The sequence below is a fragment of the Phytophthora ramorum genome (genome assembly GCF_020800215.1).
Source record: "Phytophthora ramorum isolate Pr-102 chromosome Unknown Phyram_PR-102_s0008, whole genome shotgun sequence".
NCBI classification, from domain to species: Eukaryota; Oomycota; class Peronosporomycetes; order Peronosporales; family Peronosporaceae; genus Phytophthora; species Phytophthora ramorum.
Genome location: NW_027150654.1, coordinates 1255383 through 1276299, shown reverse-complemented (window position 1 = coordinate 1276299; position 20917 = coordinate 1255383). Strand labels below are relative to the sequence as shown.

Genomic DNA, 20917 nt, shown 5'->3' with positions numbered 1-20917 from the left:
GCCAAGGAGGATGGGGCCGATTCCCTGCATTGCACCGGAACCCCCTTACAAATTGTAAGTACAAGTACATGTACAACTCGTTCGGGACGAATTGCTGCACGTAGGAGGAGGATGCGCCGGACAGCCAGCGCTCCGTCTCCGTTGACGGGTGGTGGGAGGCCCGTATCACCGCTGCCGCGCATCCTTCAGTGATATTAGCCTGCGAGGCGGCAAGCCCATCGCCGCCGCTGCACATTGCGGACGCTGAAACCAGCACTGCTCCAGCAAACAGCTTGAGGGTAAGGGCGTCTTCAACATGCCTCGGCGCCGTTTAGCAGCTCGCCGCTGGATTTGTCCAGCGACGATGCCGTGGTCTGTCTGCACGCAGCTCCATATCGGTACATGTACATGTAGTGGGCTGCAGGGCTGCACCCCAGTCAAAGCCTCGAGCGTCCCGGTGTGGGTGCCGTCCTGGAATCGTGTTGGCCGGGGAAATCCGGAGCGCGTGCGCAGCTGCTGTCCTCGACGATCATCGACCCTTGCGCTGGGGAAAGAGAGTGGCCGCCTTGCACCGGAAAGGCTCCGCGACTGGCGGCCAGGTCGTCCCTCGCAATACGGTCCAACGTGAGTTATCTGGAGGATGGGGCGGCAGCAGTAACGGCCGCTGCTGTTCCTCAGACTCGATTGCCGCCGAGAAACAATTGCTGTGCTGTTGCTTTCGCTTTCAACGGGCCGGGTTGCCCGGCCCGCGACCTGCAAGAAGCTATGTATGGACAATAGGCAAGTTGCTTCGTCCACATGTGCCGTCGCATTATTATTGTAGCACTGTGACAGTCGCTGAGATGAGATTGGCGAAAACGCATCCCGCTCAACCGTCTCATGGAGACTTAATTGCTTGAGACGGTCGCCTCTAAACGGAGGGGCCCTGGAGCGCGCCGCCCGCGCTTTGCCTACCTGTGGTGCTCCGTATCTCGCCAGGATACAAGTCTCTGCTGCAACGGCAACTTGTTGCAAGCAGGGACATGAGCTCTCGAACTTCGAGTCGAAGCTCTAATCCCTGGCTCTGATGCAGCCAAGTTGGCCCGACACAGGACGCTTGCACGGACACTTGAGCCTAGTATGGTTACCTAAAAAAGAGCGTCAAACGCATCGGCTCTGTTCGAGCGCCGTTCTCACAAGGCAAGTCTGCAGCGGTGGACGAGTGCGAGCCGCATTAACTCGCTCACTTTGGAAATTTTCTTCTCCTAGAGAAGCCCAGTAAGCAGCGCCGTCTTCCTTCGTCTCGTTCGTTCCACGATGTCGGCCGCCAACGGCAAGACTGCCTTCTTCACGATGGAGGACGCCAAGGCGTCCTTCAACCTCTTCTGCTGCGTGTGCGGTATCGGTTCGCTGGCCATGCCTTCCAACTACGCTCGCGCCGGCCCGTTGTATGCGTCTATCGCGCTGGCCTTCATGATCTTCGCCAACACGTACGCTACGCTCAAGCTGTCCAAGGTGATGCTGGTGGCGCCGTCGTCCGTCAAGACGTACGGTGACCTGGGCGAGTGGGCCCTGGGCAAGTGGGGCCGCTTCTTCACGGTCGTCTCTCAGATGGGCGTCTGTCTGCTGGTGCCGATCGCCTTCCTGGTGCTGGGCAGCACTCTGCTGGACGTGCTGTTCCCGGATTCGTTCAGCCAGATCTTCTGGATCATCTTCATGGCGCTCATGGTCATCCCAGTTTGTCTAATCCCGACGCTGAAGGAGAGCGCAGGCATGGCGTTCGCCGGTTGCATGGGCACGGTCATCGCCGACATCATCGCCGTGTCGGTGTTGCAGTGGAACATGCGCGGCCACGGTTCGATCCCGTCGCCAGACGTGACGCTGCACCAAGTGCTGACGTGCTTCGGTAACCTTGCTTTGGCGTACGGTGCTGCCATTGTCGTGCCCGATCTGCAGCGTGAGCACTCGCAGCCGCAGCGCATGCCGCGTGTGGTGGTGATCACCATTCTGTTCATCTCGGCCTTCTTCATCGCTGTTGCTCTGGCTGGTTACACGGCCGGTGGCTGCCAGCTTTCGGGCAACATCCTGTACTCGATCGTGAGCACGTCAGACCCGCTTGGCCTGGCGCCTTTGGGCTTCAGTGCCGACCGCGGTGCTGTGGTGATGTCGTACCTGTTCATGCAGGTGCACATCTCGATCGCTTTCTCGACGCTCATGATGCCGCCGTTCTACATGGCGGAGCGCCTCATTCTGGGTATGCACAAGGGCCCCGAGATCGTGCGCTTCAACGGTGAGGCGGACCAGGCGAACGTGGACCTTGACCTGGAGATCCAGGAGAAGCGCTCGTACATCCAGAGCTCGACGCCCATGGACACGGCCAACCGCCAGGTGTCTGCTTCGAGCTTGGTCGAGAAGTCGGAGGGCCGTATGTCGCACCTGCGCGTGGCGCTCGAGTTCGGTGAGGAGATCACGGCGGAGCAGCTGCACGAGCCGTACCGCAACAACCCGCTGCGCTACATCGCTCTGCGCATTTGCATCATTGTGATTCTGGTGATCATCGCCGTGCTGGCGCGCAAGCGTTTCCTGGACCTGGAGGACTTCACGGGCGCCACTGCCCACACAACGAGCTGCCTGCTCATGCCGCTGATCATTTACCTGCGCGTGTTCTGGAAGAGCATGTCAATCCTGGACAAGGGTGCATCGATGCTGGTGATCCTAGTATGCGCGGTCACTGGTTGCTACGTGATGATCCACGCCGGTAAGCAGCTCTTCACACCATCGGACGACGATACACTGTTTTCGTACTGCGAGGCGGAGTTCCAGGACCAGCCATACTACATCCGCAACAACAGCACTAACTAAGCCGAGCCGCCGCAGCACAGCTTGGTAGCGGTGATATATCATAGTTTTGAGGTTGGGATAGAGGTTGTGTATCCGTGCCCAGCAAAGAGCAACAATAAATACAGTGTCTCGTGTTGTATCTCATTAATTTGGTTTAGCGGTAGATACGATGTTGGGATCATGCCCACGACAACTCATAAGTGTCAAAGGGAGGACTTCAGACTGTATAAATTCAATGCCGACAGCAAAGAGCGAGCTTGCCCTTCGCAAACCAACCGCGTTGAGCTTGATCTGGGCATCGTGGCTGTGCATGTACCTGTACGACTCAATCGACGTTCCGGTGTGTAGTCGTTCCATTGCAGACTTCTATTCGTACATTCAATACTGAAGAAATAGTTGTCTAGCTCCCATGCTCAGAAGAACTGGGTGAAATAGGCGAAATAGATCGGCTTCATAGACTTGAAGAGCTCGAAGATTGATCCGGTGTTTCCTGTCGTCTGCTAAGAATGGTCGATTCGGCTTGCCGACTCAACTCAGCGGCGTGATTTCCTCGTAACATGTATGTCAGCCGCATCGGATCGGATCTTGGACTCTGGGGCTCGGTCGCTTGATTCACTACACTTAAAACGACCAGGATTCATCAGGAGAAGTTGATCGGTACAAATTCAGTCGTTGTGTATTACCAAACTAGCTACCTGCTACTACTTCGTAGCAAAGGACAACACATACACACTCGGTCGAGCGAATCGACCATCTCTAACATGACTAGCAAAATTAATTCGCAGCGCTGACGTTGTAGTACACCGTATTCTCGAACTCCGGCGCACAGTACGGGAACTCCGCCTCCTCGTCCGACGGAGCAAACAGCTCCTTGCCCGTCGTGTAAGTCACGTAGCAACCAAGCACAAAGCAAATCACCACCACGATGCTTCCCGAGGCCTTCTCCCACATCGCAACCTCGCCCCACGACTTCTTCAGGTAGAAGACGATAGGCAGCAAAATGCAGTTCACCGTGATGCACGAGGCACCAACGAAGTCTGCCAGGGACGTGAAGTCGTCCTTCAGCACAATCGAGATAACGACAAGCACCACCACGAGGATGACACGCAGCACGACGTACTTGATGGCGTTCGCACCGCGGTACTCCATCGCTTCTTTCTCGGCGTCGTCCTTGTGCACGTTCTCGGCGTCGGCCACCGACACGTACGACATTTTGGAGCTACGGACAGAATCTTTCACGGCCGGGTCAGCCGGGGTAGACGTGTGCAAGTAGCTGGTGGCGTTCTCCAGGTCCTCCTGCACCTCCTTGTGCATGCCCAGGAACAGACGCTCCGCGATGTAGAACGCCGGGTTGATGATCACCGCGAAGGCGATCGTGACGTGCAGCTGCATGAAAAGGTATGCTAGCACGATGGTTCCCCAGTTCGGCGCAAAACCCAGGTTGGTGAGGCCGGTCTCCGAATCGGGGTAAATGGTGAAGAGCAGGTTGCCCGAGATCTGGCAGCCCACGGCCGAGTACGCGGTGCTGGCCAGGACCAGGAACAGGATAGAAATGATGCCGACGGTGACGCCCACGACGCGTGGCATGCGCTTGGGGTCGCTGTGCTGGCGCTGGATGTCCGGGATCACGATGCCAGCACCGTAGGCGAGCGATAGGTTGCCGAAGCAGCCAGCGACCTGTTCGAAGGAGAGGTCAGGCGTCGGCACGCTCGGGTGGCCGCTGAGTCCGTGCATGACCACAGCCACGCCGAGGATATCGGCAATGATCGTTCCCAGGCATCCGGCGAAGGCGGCCCCAGCTCCTTCCTTCAGGGTGGGCACCAAGCACACGGGCAGCACCATGAGCGCCATGAAGATGATCCACGTGGTCTGGCTGAAGGCTCCCGGGAAGAGGCCATCCAGCAGTGAACCACCGAGCACCAAAAAGACGCACGGGATAAGTAGGCACGAACCCATTTGTGAGATGATACACAGCCAGCGACCAATCGGCCCCATGCACCACTGGCCGAGGTCTCCAAATGTCTTGACGGACTTGGGCGCGAGCAGCATGACCTTGGACATGGTAATGGACGCGTAGATGTTGGCGAAGGCCATGAAAGCCATGGCAACAACGGCGAGGTAAGGGCCGGCGCGCGAGAAGTTGCCGGGCATACCAAGAGTACCAACGCCGTAGATGCAGCAGAAGAGGTTGAAGGCCGACTTGGCGTCCTCAGCGGTGAAGAAAGGTCCCTTAGCCATGGTTGTCGGGGCGAAGGCGCGAGGCAAAAAGAACAGGGGCTACGGATCGAGCGCGCTGCTGATCAGGGGGTTGCTTGAGTTGGAGGCAGCCAAATTGAAAATGATGAGGTGGGGTGGAGCCGTCGGCAGGCAACCACACCCCAGGCCGCATGTGGCCGGCAGCTGTACTATGTGTAGCATGAAGCAAGACGCCAAGATTGTGCGGGAAAGGATACATGTACGGGACCAACTGATTAATAAAGTTTTAGTCAATTCTGCAGATCAATCGGTCTCACGTCAACATGCCGGAAATACAATGTACAGAGGTCCCTCTCAATAAGCGCATGGACTCCGTGGCGGAGGTTGGTGAGGCGATTTCAGAGGGATTAGAGATGGCGTAAGCGGATCGGCTCAGTGTACTGTAGCTATTTTGCTTCAGCGTTCGGTTATGTCGGGGTATCGAAACGACGAGGCTTATTGAGAGGGACCTCTGTGCTGTACGTCCACCTGCGAGCGTACGCCGTTGGCCCCTTCTTGGTACCAGTGTTCAGCGAAGGCCTTTTCTGCCTGTTAAATCCATGCCGCTGTCGGAGGTTTCAACGCTCGCTACTGTGGAGCTGCTGGGACAGCTCTCTAGTAACACCGATGGGGTCCGCGCATCGGCCAGACCAAGAAACTGGCGATCGAGTGCTGCTGAGTGAGTGCTGCTGAGTGAGTGATGCCTCCACGAGCGCATTGCGGCTTTTGGAAGTTGCTGTAGGCTACATATCCTTTTCTATCTATACGGTTCGCATCAAGTACGATTGTGAGTGATAGTTTCTCTTCAAAGAGAGTCGCCCGCCTGTGCGCCGTCATCACCTTGAAGCGGAAAGGAGGGGAGGTGATTGGCGTAGCGCGCGGCGATGCCAGCAATGTCATTGCGCACTTACAGCGAAGGCAGCCCGGCGAGGTCGCCGGAGCGGTGGCTTGTACGGGTACTGGCACATGTATGTACAGCACGCATCGACACGAAACGCGGCAACCGACCGTCTACGGGGACGGATTGGAGGGCGGAATCTGTATATCGCTTGAGCCAGTACATGGATCAGCCTGCCTTAATCCTACCAAAATGTAAAGATACATGTAGATATCCGCCAAACTCTTGGCGGTATAGTTATTGCTTGCATAAGGTGGCTTGCTGTCGTTTATGGTAATGGTGAGTTCGATCTAATATGTACATGTTATCAAGATACTTCACTGTACTGTACTTCATATAAATTAATTTTCCGGTGCAATTGTTTTCAATCTTCTTCAGTTTTCTTTTTTGGCGACTAAAATCGCTTTTCTTGTTCGATGTCGATGCTCGCTGTGCGAGTGCATGCCGACATATTCACTTTTCGCTGTGGATGCGATTACTAATATGTATTGAATCCAGTCCAGACGACGTTGCCATTATTTTAATACCTACGTGTACAGCATGGAGAGACGCCCCATACTGCAGCGCTAGCAAGGCCACTTGGGCCAGTGACTTGTCTGTCGTGTGCAAAAAGCTTGATCTCCACGAAGAAAACGAATCCCCGCTGTAGGAATAGTCGAAAGAACACCGACTATGAAGGTCTCAGACAGCGTGTCATCGCAAGCCACCGCTCCGGCGACCTCGCCGGGCTGCCTTCGCTGTAAGTGCGCAATGACATTGCTGGCATCGCCGCGCGCTACGCCAATCACCTCCCCTCCTTTCCGCTTCAAGGTGATGACGGCGCACAGGCGGGCGACTCTCTTTGAAGAGAAACTATCACTCACAATCGTACTTGATGCGAACCGTATAGATAGAAAAGGATATGTAGCCTACAGCAACTTCCAAAAGCCGCAATGCGCTCGTGGAGGCATCACTCACTCAGCAGCACTCACTCAGCAGCACTCGATCGCCAGTTTCTTGGTCTGGCCGATGCGCGGACCCCATCGGTGTTACTAGAGAGCTGTCCCAGCAGCTCCACAGTAGCGAGCGTTGAAACCTCCGACAGCGGCATGGATTTAACAGGCAGAAAAGGCCTTCGCTGAACACTGGTACCAAGAAGGGGCCAACGGCGTACGCTCGCAGGTGGACGTACAGCACAGAGGTCCCTCTCAATAAGCCTCGTCGTTTCGATACCCCGACATAACCGAACGCTGAAGCAAAATAGCTACAGTACACTGAGCCGATCCGCTTACGCCATCTCTAATCCCTCTGAAATCGCCTCACCAACCTCCGCCACGGAGTCCATGCGCTTATTGAGAGGGACCTCTGTACATTGTATTTCCGGCATGTTGACGTGAGACCGATTGATCTGCAGAATTGACTAAAACTTTATTAATCAGTTGGTCCCGTACATGTATCCTTTCCCGCACAATCTTGGCGTCTTGCTTCATGCTACACATAGTACAGCTGCCGGCCACATGCGGCCTGGGGTGTGGTTGCCTGCCGACGGCTCCACCCCACCTCATCATTTTCAATTTGGCTGCCTCCAACTCAAGCAACCCCCTGATCAGCAGCGCGCTCGATCCGTAGCCCCTGTTCTTTTTGCCTCGCGCCTTCGCCCCGACAACCATGGCTAAGGGACCTTTCTTCACCGCTGAGGACGCCAAGTCGGCCTTCAACCTCTTCTGCTGCATCTACGGCGTTGGTACTCTTGGTATGCCCGGCAACTTCTCGCGCGCCGGCCCTTACCTCGCCGTTGTTGCCATGGCTTTCATGGCCTTCGCCAACATCTACGCGTCCATTACCATGTCCAAGGTCATGCTGCTCGCGCCCAAGTCCGTCAAGACATTTGGAGACCTCGGCCAGTGGTGCATGGGGCCGATTGGTCGCTGGCTGTGTATCATCTCACAAATGGGTTCGTGCCTACTTATCCCGTGCGTCTTTTTGGTGCTCGGTGGTTCACTGCTGGATGGCCTCTTCCCGGGAGCCTTCAGCCAGACCACGTGGATCATCTTCATGGCGCTCATGGTGCTGCCCGTGTGCTTGGTGCCCACCCTGAAGGAAGGAGCTGGGGCCGCCTTCGCCGGATGCCTGGGAACGATCATTGCCGATATCCTCGGCGTGGCTGTGGTCATGCACGGACTCAGCGGCCACCCGAGCGTGCCGACGCCTGACCTCTCCTTCGAACAGGTCGCTGGCTGCTTCGGCAACCTATCGCTCGCCTACGGTGCTGGCATCGTGATCCCGGACATCCAGCGCCAGCACAGCGACCCCAAGCGCATGCCACGCGTCGTGGGCGTCACCGTCGGCATCATTTCTATCCTGTTCCTGGTCCTGGCCAGCACCGCGTACTCGGCCGTGGGCTGCCAGATCTCGGGCAACCTGCTCTTCACCATTTACCCCGATTCGGAGACCGGCCTCACCAACCTGGGTTTTGCGCCGAACTGGGGAACCATCGTGCTAGCATACCTTTTCATGCAGCTGCACGTCACGATCGCCTTCGCGGTGATCATCAACCCGGCGTTCTACATCGCGGAGCGTCTGTTCCTGGGCATGCACAAGGAGGTGCAGGAGGACCTGGAGAACGCCACCAGCTACTTGCACACGTCTACCCCGGCTGACCCGGCCGTGAAAGATTCTGTCCGTAGCTCCAAAATGTCGTACGTGTCGGTGGCCGACGCCGAGAACGTGCACAAGGACGACGCCGAGAAAGAAGCGATGGAGTACCGCGGTGCGAACGCCATCAAGTACGTCGTGCTGCGTGTCATCCTCGTGGTGGTGCTTGTCGTTATCTCGATTGTGCTGAAGGACGACTTCACGTCCCTGGCAGACTTCGTTGGTGCCTCGTGCATCACGGTGAACTGCATTTTGCTGCCTATCGTCTTCTACCTGAAGAAGTCGTGGGGCGAGGTTGCGATGTGGGAGAAGGCCTCGGGAAGCATCGTGGTGGTGATTTGCTTTGTGCTTGGTTGCTACGTGACTTACACGACGGGCAAGGAGCTGTTTGCTCCGTCGGACGAGGAGGCGGAGTTCCCGTACTGTGCGCCGGAGTTCGAGAATACGGTGTACTACAACGTCAGCGCTGCGAATTAATTTTGCTAGTCATGTTAGAGATGGTCGATTCGCTCGACCGAGTGTGTATGTGTTGTCCTTTGCTACGAAGTAGTAGCAGGTAGCTAGTTTGGTAATACACAACGACTGAATTTGTACCGATCAACTTCTCCTGATGAATCCTGGTCGTTTTAAGTGTAGTGAATCAAGCGACCGAGCCCCAGAGTCCAAGATCCGATCCGATGCGGCTGACATACATGTTACGAGGAAATCACGCCGCTGAGTTGAGTCGGCAAGCCGAATCGACCATTCTTAGCAGACGACAGGAAACACCGGATCAATCTTCGAGCTCTTCAAGTCTATGAAGCCGATCTATTTCGCCTATTTCACCCAGTTCTTCTGAGCATGGGAGCTAGACAACTATTTCTTCAGTATTGAATGTACGAATAGAAGTCTGCAATGGAACGACTACACACCGGAACGTCGATTGAGTCGTACAGGTACATGCACAGCCACGATGCCCAGATCAAGCTCAACGCGGTTGGTTTGCGAAGGGCAAGCTCGCTCGTTGCCGATGTGCATGCCCATATCGAAAATGAGCTTGTCTTGACGCTTGGTATGTCTAATCAAAGCGCACTTTGATGATTAGACGAGGGTGGGCGTTCACAGCACCGACTCGAGTCACGTCGAGGCAAATGTAGCCTACGCCGCGGAGTACTGCAGCAGCAATCAGCGGTAATTGCTGTACCCTGATTGTCACGGTGCATCGTGGAGATGACGGTGCGGGACACTTCCAGTACAACACGGGGCACCTTGAGGCCGCAGCCACAGCCGCAATGTTGCAAGAGCTTCGCGCCGTGGCTTAAGGGTCCAAAAGTGCCTTCGCGAAAACGATTTGCAGCACTTCAACATGCCAGCCTGATACCAAATGAGCGAAGAGAGAAAGATGTGGGCGTGCAGAGACGCCCGAGCAAAGGGATTCATTCACCCAGGAACCGGCTTAACGTTAACGTAGTGACGTCGGAGCCGTCATGGCTGTAGAGCCCCAATCAGGCAAGTACAGGTAGTAAGCGGCTTGTACGTTCACTTTCGCCCGCGTAGCGATTCTCTCGTGACTTCACAGCGAGCTCGCGTCGGGCTACGGCGGCAAGAACTTTAAATCGATCACGGCGTGAACGAACGTCCAAACTGCCGATTGGATGTGGGGCGGTCTACCATGCACTTGAAGCTGCGCTCCCAGCTCGGAGGATCCCGGGACTGAGGGCGAATACATTACACGCATTTTCTACGCAAGCTTGTTTTGCTAGTTGGACGATTTCGCCCATCACCCTCAGTGCTGCTGAGCCTGGGAGAAGGCCATGGCGCCGGCAATGAGCGCGGACACTGGCTTGGCATTCCGCTTTTGGCCACGTCCGGCTCAAGTCGCATACTCCGCCGCCGACGATGCCGTTCTTCACCTTAGAGGACGCCAAGACGTCCTTCAACCTCTTCTGCTGCATGTACGGCATTGGCACGCTGGGCATGCCCGGCAACTTCTCGCGCGCCGGTCCAGTGATCGCCGTCATCGCCATGGCCTTCATGGCCTTCGCCAACATCTACGCGTCCGTCAAGATGTCGCGAGTGATGCTGCTCGCCCCCAAGTCCGTCAAGACGTTCAGCGACCTCGGCGAGTGGAGCATGGGTCAGTGGGGCCGTTGGCTCTGTGTCGTCTCGCAAATGGGCTCATGTCTGCTGATCCCGTGTGTCTTTCTCGTGCTGGGCGGCTCGCTGCTCGACGGTCTCTTTCCGGACGCCTTCAGTGCGACCGTGTGGATCATCCTCATGGCACTCATGGTCATGCCTGTATGCCTCATTCCGACACTCAAGGAAGGAGCTGGCGCCGCCTTCGCTGGCTGCTTGGGAACCATTCTCGCTGACGTGATCGGCGTGGCTGTGGTAATGTACGGCATGCGTGGGCACCCGAGTGTGCCGTCACCCGACCGCAAGATCTCCCAAGTGCTGGGCTGCTTCGGCAACTTGGCACTGGCATACGGCGCTGGAATTGTCATTCCAGACTTGCAGCGGCAGCACAGTGACCCGACTCGTATGCCTCGCGTCGTTATGGTTACTGTGAGCTTCATTTCGTGTCTCTTCCTGGTCTTGGCCAGCACCGCGTACTCGGCTGTGGGCTGTCAGATCTCGGGGAATCTGCTCTTCACCATCTACCCGGACGAGGACACCGGTATGACCACTCTGGGCTTCAAGCCGAGCTGGGGCGCAGTAGTGCTGGCCTACTTGTTCATGCAGCTGCACATCACGATCGCGTTCTCCGTTTTGATCAACCCGGCCTTCTTCCTCGCAGAACGTATGGCGTTGGGTATGCACAAGAAGGAAACTTCGGACATGGAGGCTGGTCTCAGCTACGCCGAGTCGGCAACACCTGCAGTTGTCCAGTCGGAGCCGCGCCGCAGCTCCAAGATGTCTTATGTTTCGGTGGCCGATAGCGAGCGCGTCCACAATGACGACCCAGACGCTGAGGCGGCGGAGTACCGTGGTGGAAAGAACACCATCAAGTACATCGTGCTGCGCGTCGTCATCGTTGTCATCTTGGTCGTGCTTTCCATCATTTTCCAAGATCACTTCTCGGACTTCTCCGACTTTGTGGGCGCGTCCTGCATCACGGTGAACTGCATCTTGCTGCCGATTGTTTTCTACCTCCTGAAGGCGTGGACAAGCACCCCTTTGTACGAGAAGGCTGCCGCTATAATCGTGGTCGTTATATGTTTCGTACTTGGATGCTACGTAACGTACACAACCGGCAAGAGCTTGTTCACCCCGACGAATGATGACACATCGTTCCCCTACTGCGACTCGGAGTATGAGAACCAGATCTACTACAACTACACGGCTGAGCACGAGTCCTAGAATTCTGAGCTTCTCTCGAGCACCACTTGTTGTCTGAAAAGTACGTTCGAGTAACAAAACAGTCATAGTATTTGTGATCCAATTGCGCATCGTCGCTTCCAATTGCAATGTTCAATCTTCAGGTTCCAGGTGGAGAATGTCGGTTCTGATGATCGTCTCGGGCAATGGGATCTCCAGGTATTCCACCGTCTGGACGCGACTTTGTTTTAATAAGCCATGGTCTTCGAGGCATTTGACTGAGTTTTTCATCGCCAATGGTGTGGCGTGCAGTAGCTTTTTGCGACAAGCTTCGTATACTGACTGGTAAGCAGCGAGCTTTATCTCCTTCATCTTTCGACCTCTAGTTCTCGAAGAGTCTGCAGCTGCGAGTTGCTGGCGTGCGAGCTCTTGCAATGTTGCCACATCGGTAGGCGTGAGACTCTGCAGAATAAATTTGACTCCACTACTCGTGGGATCTGCCGTCTTCGCACGCTTAGCTAGCCGCAACTCAATTTCATCCGTGTATGGTTCGCAGGTATCAAGGTTCTGACTGAGCCATTCAAACCGCAGCGAGTCTTCCTCCTTCCAAATGGAGGGGCCGTTGACGTGATCCATTGAAGCCACAAGAGCGATGAAAGGCGACTTCGCAAGCCAGCTCAGACACGTCTGAGCCTCTGGGTTACGTAGCGCCAGACCGTCAATCGAATGCACCAGCAGGTACACTTGAGGCGCATGCCTTGCCATTGACTTGGTTCTAGCAATGTCACGACACTAAATAAATAACACATGATAAATGCTGCAACTTCTACAATTCCAATAAAGAGGGGGAGGTTGGTTACCTGTTGGGAAAGTGATTGGTTTGGCTTCACGTCGATGCTCAATATCTGTACAACAAGATAAGGAGACGTAAGTTCGCGTTAACCTCTCCAACTCCAGCTATGCTATTACTGATTCACCTTCTGCTGGATGGTCTCAGCCAGATACTTAAGCGAGACAACAGGCAGATAACCATGCACCTGCATCACAACACCGTCGCTCAAATGCGTCGACGCGAACTCCTGCAGATAACTAAAGTGAGTCTTCTGTGCATGCCCTAGCAAGACGCACACCGCTCACTTGAAGCAGCGACAGCTTGGAGCCCACGCCGTAGAAGAGCAGGTTGTAGCCGGCCAGCAGCTCGCTCTTCCACGTCGGGAAGTGTTGCGTGAAACCTCCAAGCGCTGTCTCCACGTGCTCGTCCGCAGCTCGCAGCTCCGCCAGCAGCTGCCCGCGTGACGGCAAGTGTAGCGCCCCCTCGTCATGGTGGTCTTCGTCCTCCTGTTCCTGGTGACGCCGCGCCCGTTGCTCCTTCAGAGGCAGCGGCTTGGGCTTGCGAGGCACGCGCTGGCGGAGGCGCTTGGATGTGAAGTACGCGTTGGCTGAGGACGCGCCAAGCTCGACGCTGTCGCTGGGCGCCGTGCGCCTCTGCCGGAACCGCGCGCGCAGCCCGTCGCTCATGGCTGGCACAAAACCCAAATATTCCGTACGGTAGGATTCGGCACGGCATTTTTCATTTTCGCATAATAATGCCTCCTCGTTGTCTCCGCGGAGGACGGCGCTTGCGCGACGCTGGAGCTTGGAGACTGGACGAGTGCGCTTGACGGAGGAGTTTCTGGCGACGGAGCTCCGGCAAACGGCCGACGTGCTCAAACAAGTCGGCGTGCTCGGCTGGAAGATCGCTGGCCTGCACATTCTGCGTTGCCTGAAGGAGAGCACCTCGGTGCCAACTTCTTCTATCGGTGCTGCAGTGCATCGCTCGCGCAGACGGAAAAACGAGGCAAGGAAACACCAAAACACCCGGATCTTCACACGACGCTCCGGTTGTATTGGGCACTGTGTAACCAAGTTCCAAACCACGAGACACTGTCCCTGACGGATGGTATCGCTGCAAGCAGCTCCCGGTATTTGGTCTCGCGCTTCCTCATATTGCGGCTCCAGAAGCGTTATGAACTCACGGGTGGTGGTCTCCATCCCGTGCAAGTTGAACACCTTGCGAAAAATTGAATCTCGATTCTGCGTCCGCGTTTGTCTGTCTGATTGTTTAGGCTGCTTGGAAAGGTGACTCTCAAGGATATTGCCGCATTCGGTGTCTGCAAGTGGTGTATCCGCGTGGTGAGGACGAACTGCTGGCTACGTCTGGCGGCGCGTTCCAGATCTGGGATTTCGCGTCCTTCAAATTGGATGCTTCGTCCCCGGAGGAATCGAACAAGTCGGTTGAGCCCGCGGCCTCGACCGCTGCTCACCAAGCCTCGCGCGACTTGTCTAGGTATCAGCATGTGATACAGGCGAAAAGATCTCCAAAGGAGGCGATAAGAGCGAGCCTGCTACTCTGAAACCCAAGAAAGCGAACAGGTCCAAGAAGGCTGCGAACAAGAAGCCCGCTACCCCGGCTGGAGGTTTCCCGCTCGTGATTGTCGAACTGGATGAAGCCAAGGCTGGGGGGGAGACGACGCCTCGTAAATCGATCGATGACAACCAGCAGAAGAGCAAGAACAAGAAGAAAAAGCAGCAGTAGCTCGACCCTATGCTGTGAGAGTGCCTGCTCAGAAATTATATAGATTGTTCATTGCTACACGTAGCTTCCTCTTGAAGTTATTAACGCTGCATAGTGGTGTGAAGAATGCAGACGAGCAGAAGAGCAAGAACAAAACAAAAGGCTATTTTCATCTTCGCATAATGGGAGGTAAGACGTCGCTCTTCCGTGTGGGGGATGCCGTGGAGCTCTGGCGTGTGCTGCTACATCTGAGCGTCCTGGTAGCGTGCCTGCTGTTGTTCGAGCGTGCGCTACATCACCTCGAAGGACGCGCCGCCGTGTCCGCCAAGTACCAGCAGCTGCTGAGCAAGGCGTATCGCGAGCTCATGATCCTCGGACTCATCGGCCTGGTGCTCAAACTGATCAAAGAGGCGCCCAGCGTGGACAGCGGCAGCGCAGCCATGACGGCCTTCCAGGTGGCCGACCTCACCATCTTCATCCTGGCGCTCGCGCTCATCCTGCAAACGGTCTGCATTTTCCTCCTGCTACGAAAGCACAACGTCCGCGCGGATCGTGCCGAGCTGCTTTCCACCGAGGACTTGGCCGATGCGGTGGCTTCACCAAGTGTCAATCAGACGCAAAACATGCAGGAACTGATACATTTTCGCTTGCTGCGTCATTTGTTCCTCAATCGCTTCCAGCTGCCGCAGCTCTTCCCATTTGCCAAGTACCTGAGGCAGGCGCAGAATAACCAGATAACACACATGACCGACGTAGGTGCGCCAATGTGGGGAGTGCTGCTTGTTGTGGCTTGGTGCTTGGAAGGGATCACCGCAGCTCTGAGCAGTGGTGAACCAGAGTTGACGAGACGCCGTGGTCTCGTGTTTGTGCTGGTGGGGTTCTCCTGGGTGCTATTGGCTCTGCACGGCGTAGTCCTGGTTTACTTCCGTTCGTGTGTCCAGCAATTACTGCAAGCTGGAGGGCTATCAGAAGACCAACTTACTCTAACAAGCCATCTCAAGTCAATTGCGCGTGAAGAAGCTCGCGCGTGGACGCTAGAAGATGCAGACAAAGCCCTTTTGAGCATGCAAAGAATACAAGAGCAACATGAGTTGTCAAGACAACCGAAGTTGAGCCTGTGTGAAAGGAAGCGCAGTCTAAACTGTGAGCTGACCCCGCCGATCAAAATTCCCTGGTTTTCACGCGAGTCGTGGCATTTCACGGTGATGCTGCTGCTAATGCTCAACGGGTTTTACCTTGCCTTGGTAGTGCAATGCGTCCTCTACCAGGTAAGCATCGTTTACGCAGACTCGAGGCTTGTCGAGGTGCTTGCAATTCCACTGCCGCTAGTTTTGAATTCCCTGCTCTTTCAGCCGCGTATATTTCGGAACTTTGTCCTTGTCAGCAGTGTTTTCCAGGTAGATGGCATCACGTTGAGTGAGGTAGTGAACCACTTTCGCGAAATCGTAGAGCTGCGCTCCGAATTTGCTGTATTATTATGGGAGAACATGCAAGCAAGGAAGCTGTCCATCGGTGATCTACAGGCGGAAATAAAGGCACACGATCCTAGTCGTTCGGGTGCCGTTGGGATGGAGAATTTGCGAGTGGTGCTGCGAGTATGTGGTTTACGACTGTCAAGCTACCGGTTCAACAGCGTAGCTCGACTGCTGTTTGAGCTAAAGGATATGCGAATCGAGTACAACCAGCTTATCATGCTGGTTACTCTAGCTCAGAGTGAAGCACTCGTCGACTGCGCAGGTACTTCTGAAACCATGGTGGTCCATCATCACCCGCTGCTCTTGCAAAGTGCACTGAGTGAGGAGGAAGAACAGGGTCACGCTATCATTCGTGAGAATTCCTATTTGCCTCCACGCCCACTGCTAGGTGCCCCGATGAATACTACTCCAACAGTACTAAGTGATGACTTCACGGGTGCGAGGACAGAAGCCGTTCACAGTACGCCACTCCCTACGCGACCTCAATTGAAGCGGAGCGACAGCAAGTTTCAAGGAATGAGTTCCAGTACACTCCGTGACCTTTTCCACATTGAAAGTGCTCTCCATGTAGCTTTAGGCGCAGCTACCCCTGCGGTCGATGGGAGCTTCGGTCATGTGTAGTTGATTTACAATTACGCACTAATGTACACCGCGACAATACGATACAGGCCCTACTCACGCTTCGTGCTCGGCAGTGTAGTTGTAGTAGATTAGTAGACGTCTTCCAGGTACTCTGGCGCGCAGAATGGAAAGTTGACTTCGCTATCGGACGGCGCGAACAGCTCCTTCCTTGACAGGTAGGTAACGTAGCAGCCCAAAACAAAGAACACGACGACGACAAAAAGTGCCGGAACCTTTTCGTAGAGAGGAACGCGATCCCAACAGCTCTTCAGGTAGAAAATAATCGGTAGGATAATGCAGCTCATGGTGATTGCCGAGGAGCCCACGAAGTCGCTCAGGCCCGAGAAGTGATCTTTCAGCAAGACTGAAGCAATGATCTGCAGCGCGACGATAGCGACACGCAGGAGCACGTACCTGATCGAGTTAGTGCCGCGGTATTCAACCGCTTCGGCTTCCTCATCCGCATCACCTTCTCGATGTCCGCCATCGAGACGACCGACGCCATATCCTCGTCGAGCTGCGGTGTAAAGAGGTAGGCTAGAACGCCCACACGTTGGCAAAAGCCATGAAGAGCAGACTACAATAACGATCGCCGGCCCAGCGCGGGAAAAGTCGCCTGGCATGCCGAGGGTGCCGACGCCGTAGACGCAACAGAAGAGGTTAAAGGCGATTTTGGCGTCTTCCATTGTGAAGAAGGCGCTGCGGGCCATGCTGGAAAAGGTTTCGCGTGCAGAGAGACTGGCAGGTTATTGGTGCTGCGCCGAAGCCAAAGCTCACGATCTTCTGGTTAACGATGGTTGAGAACGAGCGCTAAGTCATCGACCGATGCTCAATGCACACATGCAGATGGCCGCCCAAATACTGCCGGCAGGTGGAGCGATTGCCAGGCGATGAAGTGTAGGTCTCCAATGCGGCTTGTCTTGGTAGGTAGCTGGCAGCATGGGAACGTTACTACGGTGCACTGGAACGACCTGTGGATTGGAATCGCTGCAGTGCGTGTATATGCGTTGCTATATGGCATCAGGTGCCATGGGTCTCACGTGCAACTACACAGAAAACCTGAAAACTCTCGCGGACGTTGCTGTGGTAGGCGTCTGATTCAGACTCTGAAGGGTAGCCGGCGGCAGCACGAGCCGGAGCACAAACTTCAACGCGCAGGCTGCAGGGATCTTGTGACCATGTCCGCCGCATCCTCGGCGGGTTTTCGTTTTCAAGCAAGTGAACCCATCTCCAGTACTTGATGCGGCTCTTTTCGGAGATCGACATAGCCGCGTTCGTCTCAGTGAAGAAAACTCCGTATCTCCAGGATTTCCAGCCGAGTGCATGTGAGCCCGCTCTATGGAGGACCTCATTCAACAGCGCTGCCTTCGCCTCGACGGAGGCTTCTGTGCGTGCCTGCAAGTTGTGCTGGTTGTGTTGCTGCCAAAACGTTTCTGAAGTTGGAGCATCGCGTTCTGGTGCATTGGCCTGGGTATGCCTCGCGTCCGGTGTCGGGGCAAATTGATGAGCTTGCCATAAGGAAAACTCGGCTTGATGTTAGCGCCCTTTCAAGGAGATGCGCGGCTGTCGCGGGAAGGCAACTTCGAGATCCGGTTCGGGCATTGATGCATGTGTTGATGGGCTTCGCGGCTGGTTTGCAGTTTGGCGAGCTCGGGAAAGCTCTCTGCAGAAGACCAATCGCGGCCCACCTCGGGCGCCACGACGGAGGTTGTCATCGGCAGGCGATAGAAGAGCCCGGCGAGACGTTGAAGTGCCTGCATTGGTCTTGGAACGAGTCCTGCGCTGCAAGCCGTCTCCTTTAAAAACGCACATTTTGCAGTTCAATCCACGACAAGACCGATGGTCTCCGATAAAGCTAAGCTCCATTGCATGGCCAAGGTTTGGAGGCATCGCCCACGCTCGCCTTCGCAGGGTTAGCTCGGTTGACAACTGAACGGCGGAATGCCGCAGTTTTTCTGCCTCGTCCCGATCAGGCAACCAGAAACAGCCAGAAAAGACCCGCATTGTAACTCGCTTGGGCAAAAGCTTGACCACGATGTCACCGCCGCAGAACTTGAGTTTACATGTGCGCTTTCACCCGCACCTACGCTTCAGTACATGTACCAAACGGTTGCCGGCGAGCACAAAGCAATTTGTCTTCGCTGTCCCTGCGAGTCGTGCAGTCTGCGACGCGACGAGCATTATGCCCAGCATTCCTGCAGAGGATGCTTCGTCCGGAGGATGCGCATTGTCCTCGATAGGACCACAACCAATTTTCGGAAACCTAACCTAAAAAAACAGCGGTACAACAAGAAACTTACGCCTTTAGGAGCGAGTCAACCGAGGAAAGATATCACCCTCGGGTGAAATTCTCGGCATGCATCGAGATATTCCAGCCCGGGGGGCCCAAGAAGCTCCTGCCGTCGCTCTGCTGGAAGTAATGGTCACCATGATGGTGGGGAAAAGGACAGTCTGTGTTGATGCAACGACGGAGCTCGAATGAACAAAAATCCGGTGTCGTGGTGCGAGTGCCGGTGCGAGAGCGTTTAACGCAGCACCAGAAAGTGCGGTGCCGGGGATTTGCGCGCGCTCATAGGTCCTTGGCCATCTGACGCGCCCGGAAGGCTGATAGCGGCCGCGCTCTTGCGCCCAGCAGGACCCTGCTGCAACCCGTTAACCCCCGGTACTAACGTTGGCTACAGCGGGCTTGCGCATTCCGGTCCGAGTATCGCTGAGAACTTCGCTAGTTGAGCTGCTAGATGAGCAGGGCCCGAGAGGGCGTAGTCGCCCACCTCACTTCACCTCAGTCCCCAATTTTCCGCCGGCCTCTCAAGTGACCCACCCGCAACCGTCTCGCCATGGCGCGCAAGCCTGCCTTCACGATGGAGGACGCCAAGGCGGCTTTCAACCTCTTCTGCTGCGTCTACGGCATTGGAACGCTTGGTATGCCCGGCAACTTCTCTCGTGCCGGCCCCGTCATCGCCGTCATCGCCATGGCCTTCATGGCCTTCGCCAACACGTACTCCTCCGTGGCTATCTGCCGCGTCATGCTGCTCGCTCCCCGTTCCGTCAAAACCTACGGTGACCTTGGCGAGTGGTGCATGGGCAAGACCGGTCGCTACCTGTGCGTCATCTCTCAAATGGGCAACTGCCTGCTCGTCCCTTGCGTCTTCCTCGTGCTCGGTGGCACTCTGCTCGACGGCCTCTTCCCGGAGGCTTTCAGCCCCTCGACGTGGGTCATCCTCATGGCGGTCACGTGTCTGCCGGTGTGTCTGGTGCCAACTCTCAAGGAGGGAGCTGGTGCTGCCTTTGCGGGTTGCATGGGCACGCTCATCGCTGATATTATCGGCGTCTCGGTCGTGATGTACGGCATGCGCGGTCACCCCAGCGTGCCGAAGCCCGACCTCGCCTTCAAGCAAGTGGCTGGTGCTTTCGGCAACCTGGCGCTCGCGTACGGAGCCGGTATCGTGATTCCGGCGCTGCAGCGCCAGCACAGTGACCCCACGCGCATGCCCCGTGTTGTTGGTGTCACGATCGCGTTCATCTCGTGCTGCTTCCTGGTTCTGGCTAGTACTGCGTACTCGTCCGTCGGCTGCCAGATCTCGGGCAACTTGCTGTGGTCGATCTACCCGGACACGGAGACTGGCCTGACCACGCTGGGCTTCGCGTCCGACTGGGGTGCCGTCGTCCTCGCGTACCTCTTCATGCAGCTCCACATTACGATCGCCTTCTCTGTCATCCTGAACCCGGCCTTCTACATTTGTGAGCGTATCGTGCTCGGCATGCACAAGCAAAGTGCGGATGATATCGAGAACAACCTTATGAGCTACGCTGATGCAGCCACACCCGCAGACGTTGCTGAACATTCGGAGAAGGAGTCCCGTGCTTCCAAGCGTTCGTTCATTTCGGTGGCTGATAACGAGAACGTGCACCTTGGAGACGACGAGTCCGAGGCTGCCGAGTATCGCGGCGCGAACGCTATCAAGTATGTCATTCTTCGCATTGTAATCATTGTGATTCTCGTCATTGCGTCGGTGCTGCTGAAGGACCATTTCTCGGACCTGGCGGACTTTGTCGGCTCGTCGTGCATCACAGTGAACTCCATTCTCTTGCCCATCGTTTTCCTGCTCAAGAAAAAGTGGAGTGTTCTTCCAATGTGGGAGAAGCTTCCAGCCCTGACGGTGGTCGTGGTGTGCTTCTGCCTGGGCTGCTACGTGACATACACGTCGGGCAAGAACCTGTTTGCCCCCAGCGACGACGAGACGTCCTTCCCGTTCTGCGCGCCCGAGTACGAGAACACCGTGTACTACAACTACACGGCTGCTCACGAGAACTAAGCGCTGGTCTGAACTTGAGATTGTTGTCGCGTGAAGCTGTCAGTAGACTATACCAATACACAACGTTTGCTTTCTACTACGTCAATAA

At 55.8% G+C, this 20917-nt stretch overlaps 2 protein-coding genes across 2 annotated transcripts; one reads left to right on the top strand and one right to left on the bottom strand.

The window, feature by feature from the left end:
- Positions 1-12016: 12016 nt before the first annotated feature.
- Positions 12017-13381, bottom strand: KRP23_9419 (Origin recognition complex subunit 2; the record flags this gene model as incomplete). Its single annotated transcript, XM_067894971.1, has 4 exons — positions 12017-12655; positions 12724-12768; positions 12841-12942; positions 13001-13381. The coding sequence occupies 4 exons, from the start codon at positions 13379-13381 to the stop codon at positions 12017-12019; spliced, it is 1167 nt and encodes a 388-aa protein (XP_067742597.1).
- A 1218-nt stretch (positions 13382-14599) lies between these two features.
- KRP23_9418 (uncharacterized protein) lies at positions 14600-15239 on the top strand (the record flags this gene model as incomplete). Its single annotated transcript, XM_067894970.1, has 2 exons — positions 14600-15169; positions 15222-15239. The coding sequence occupies 2 exons, from the start codon at positions 14600-14602 to the stop codon at positions 15237-15239; spliced, it is 588 nt and encodes a 195-aa protein (XP_067742596.1).
- Between the last annotated feature and the right edge of the window lie 5678 nt (positions 15240-20917).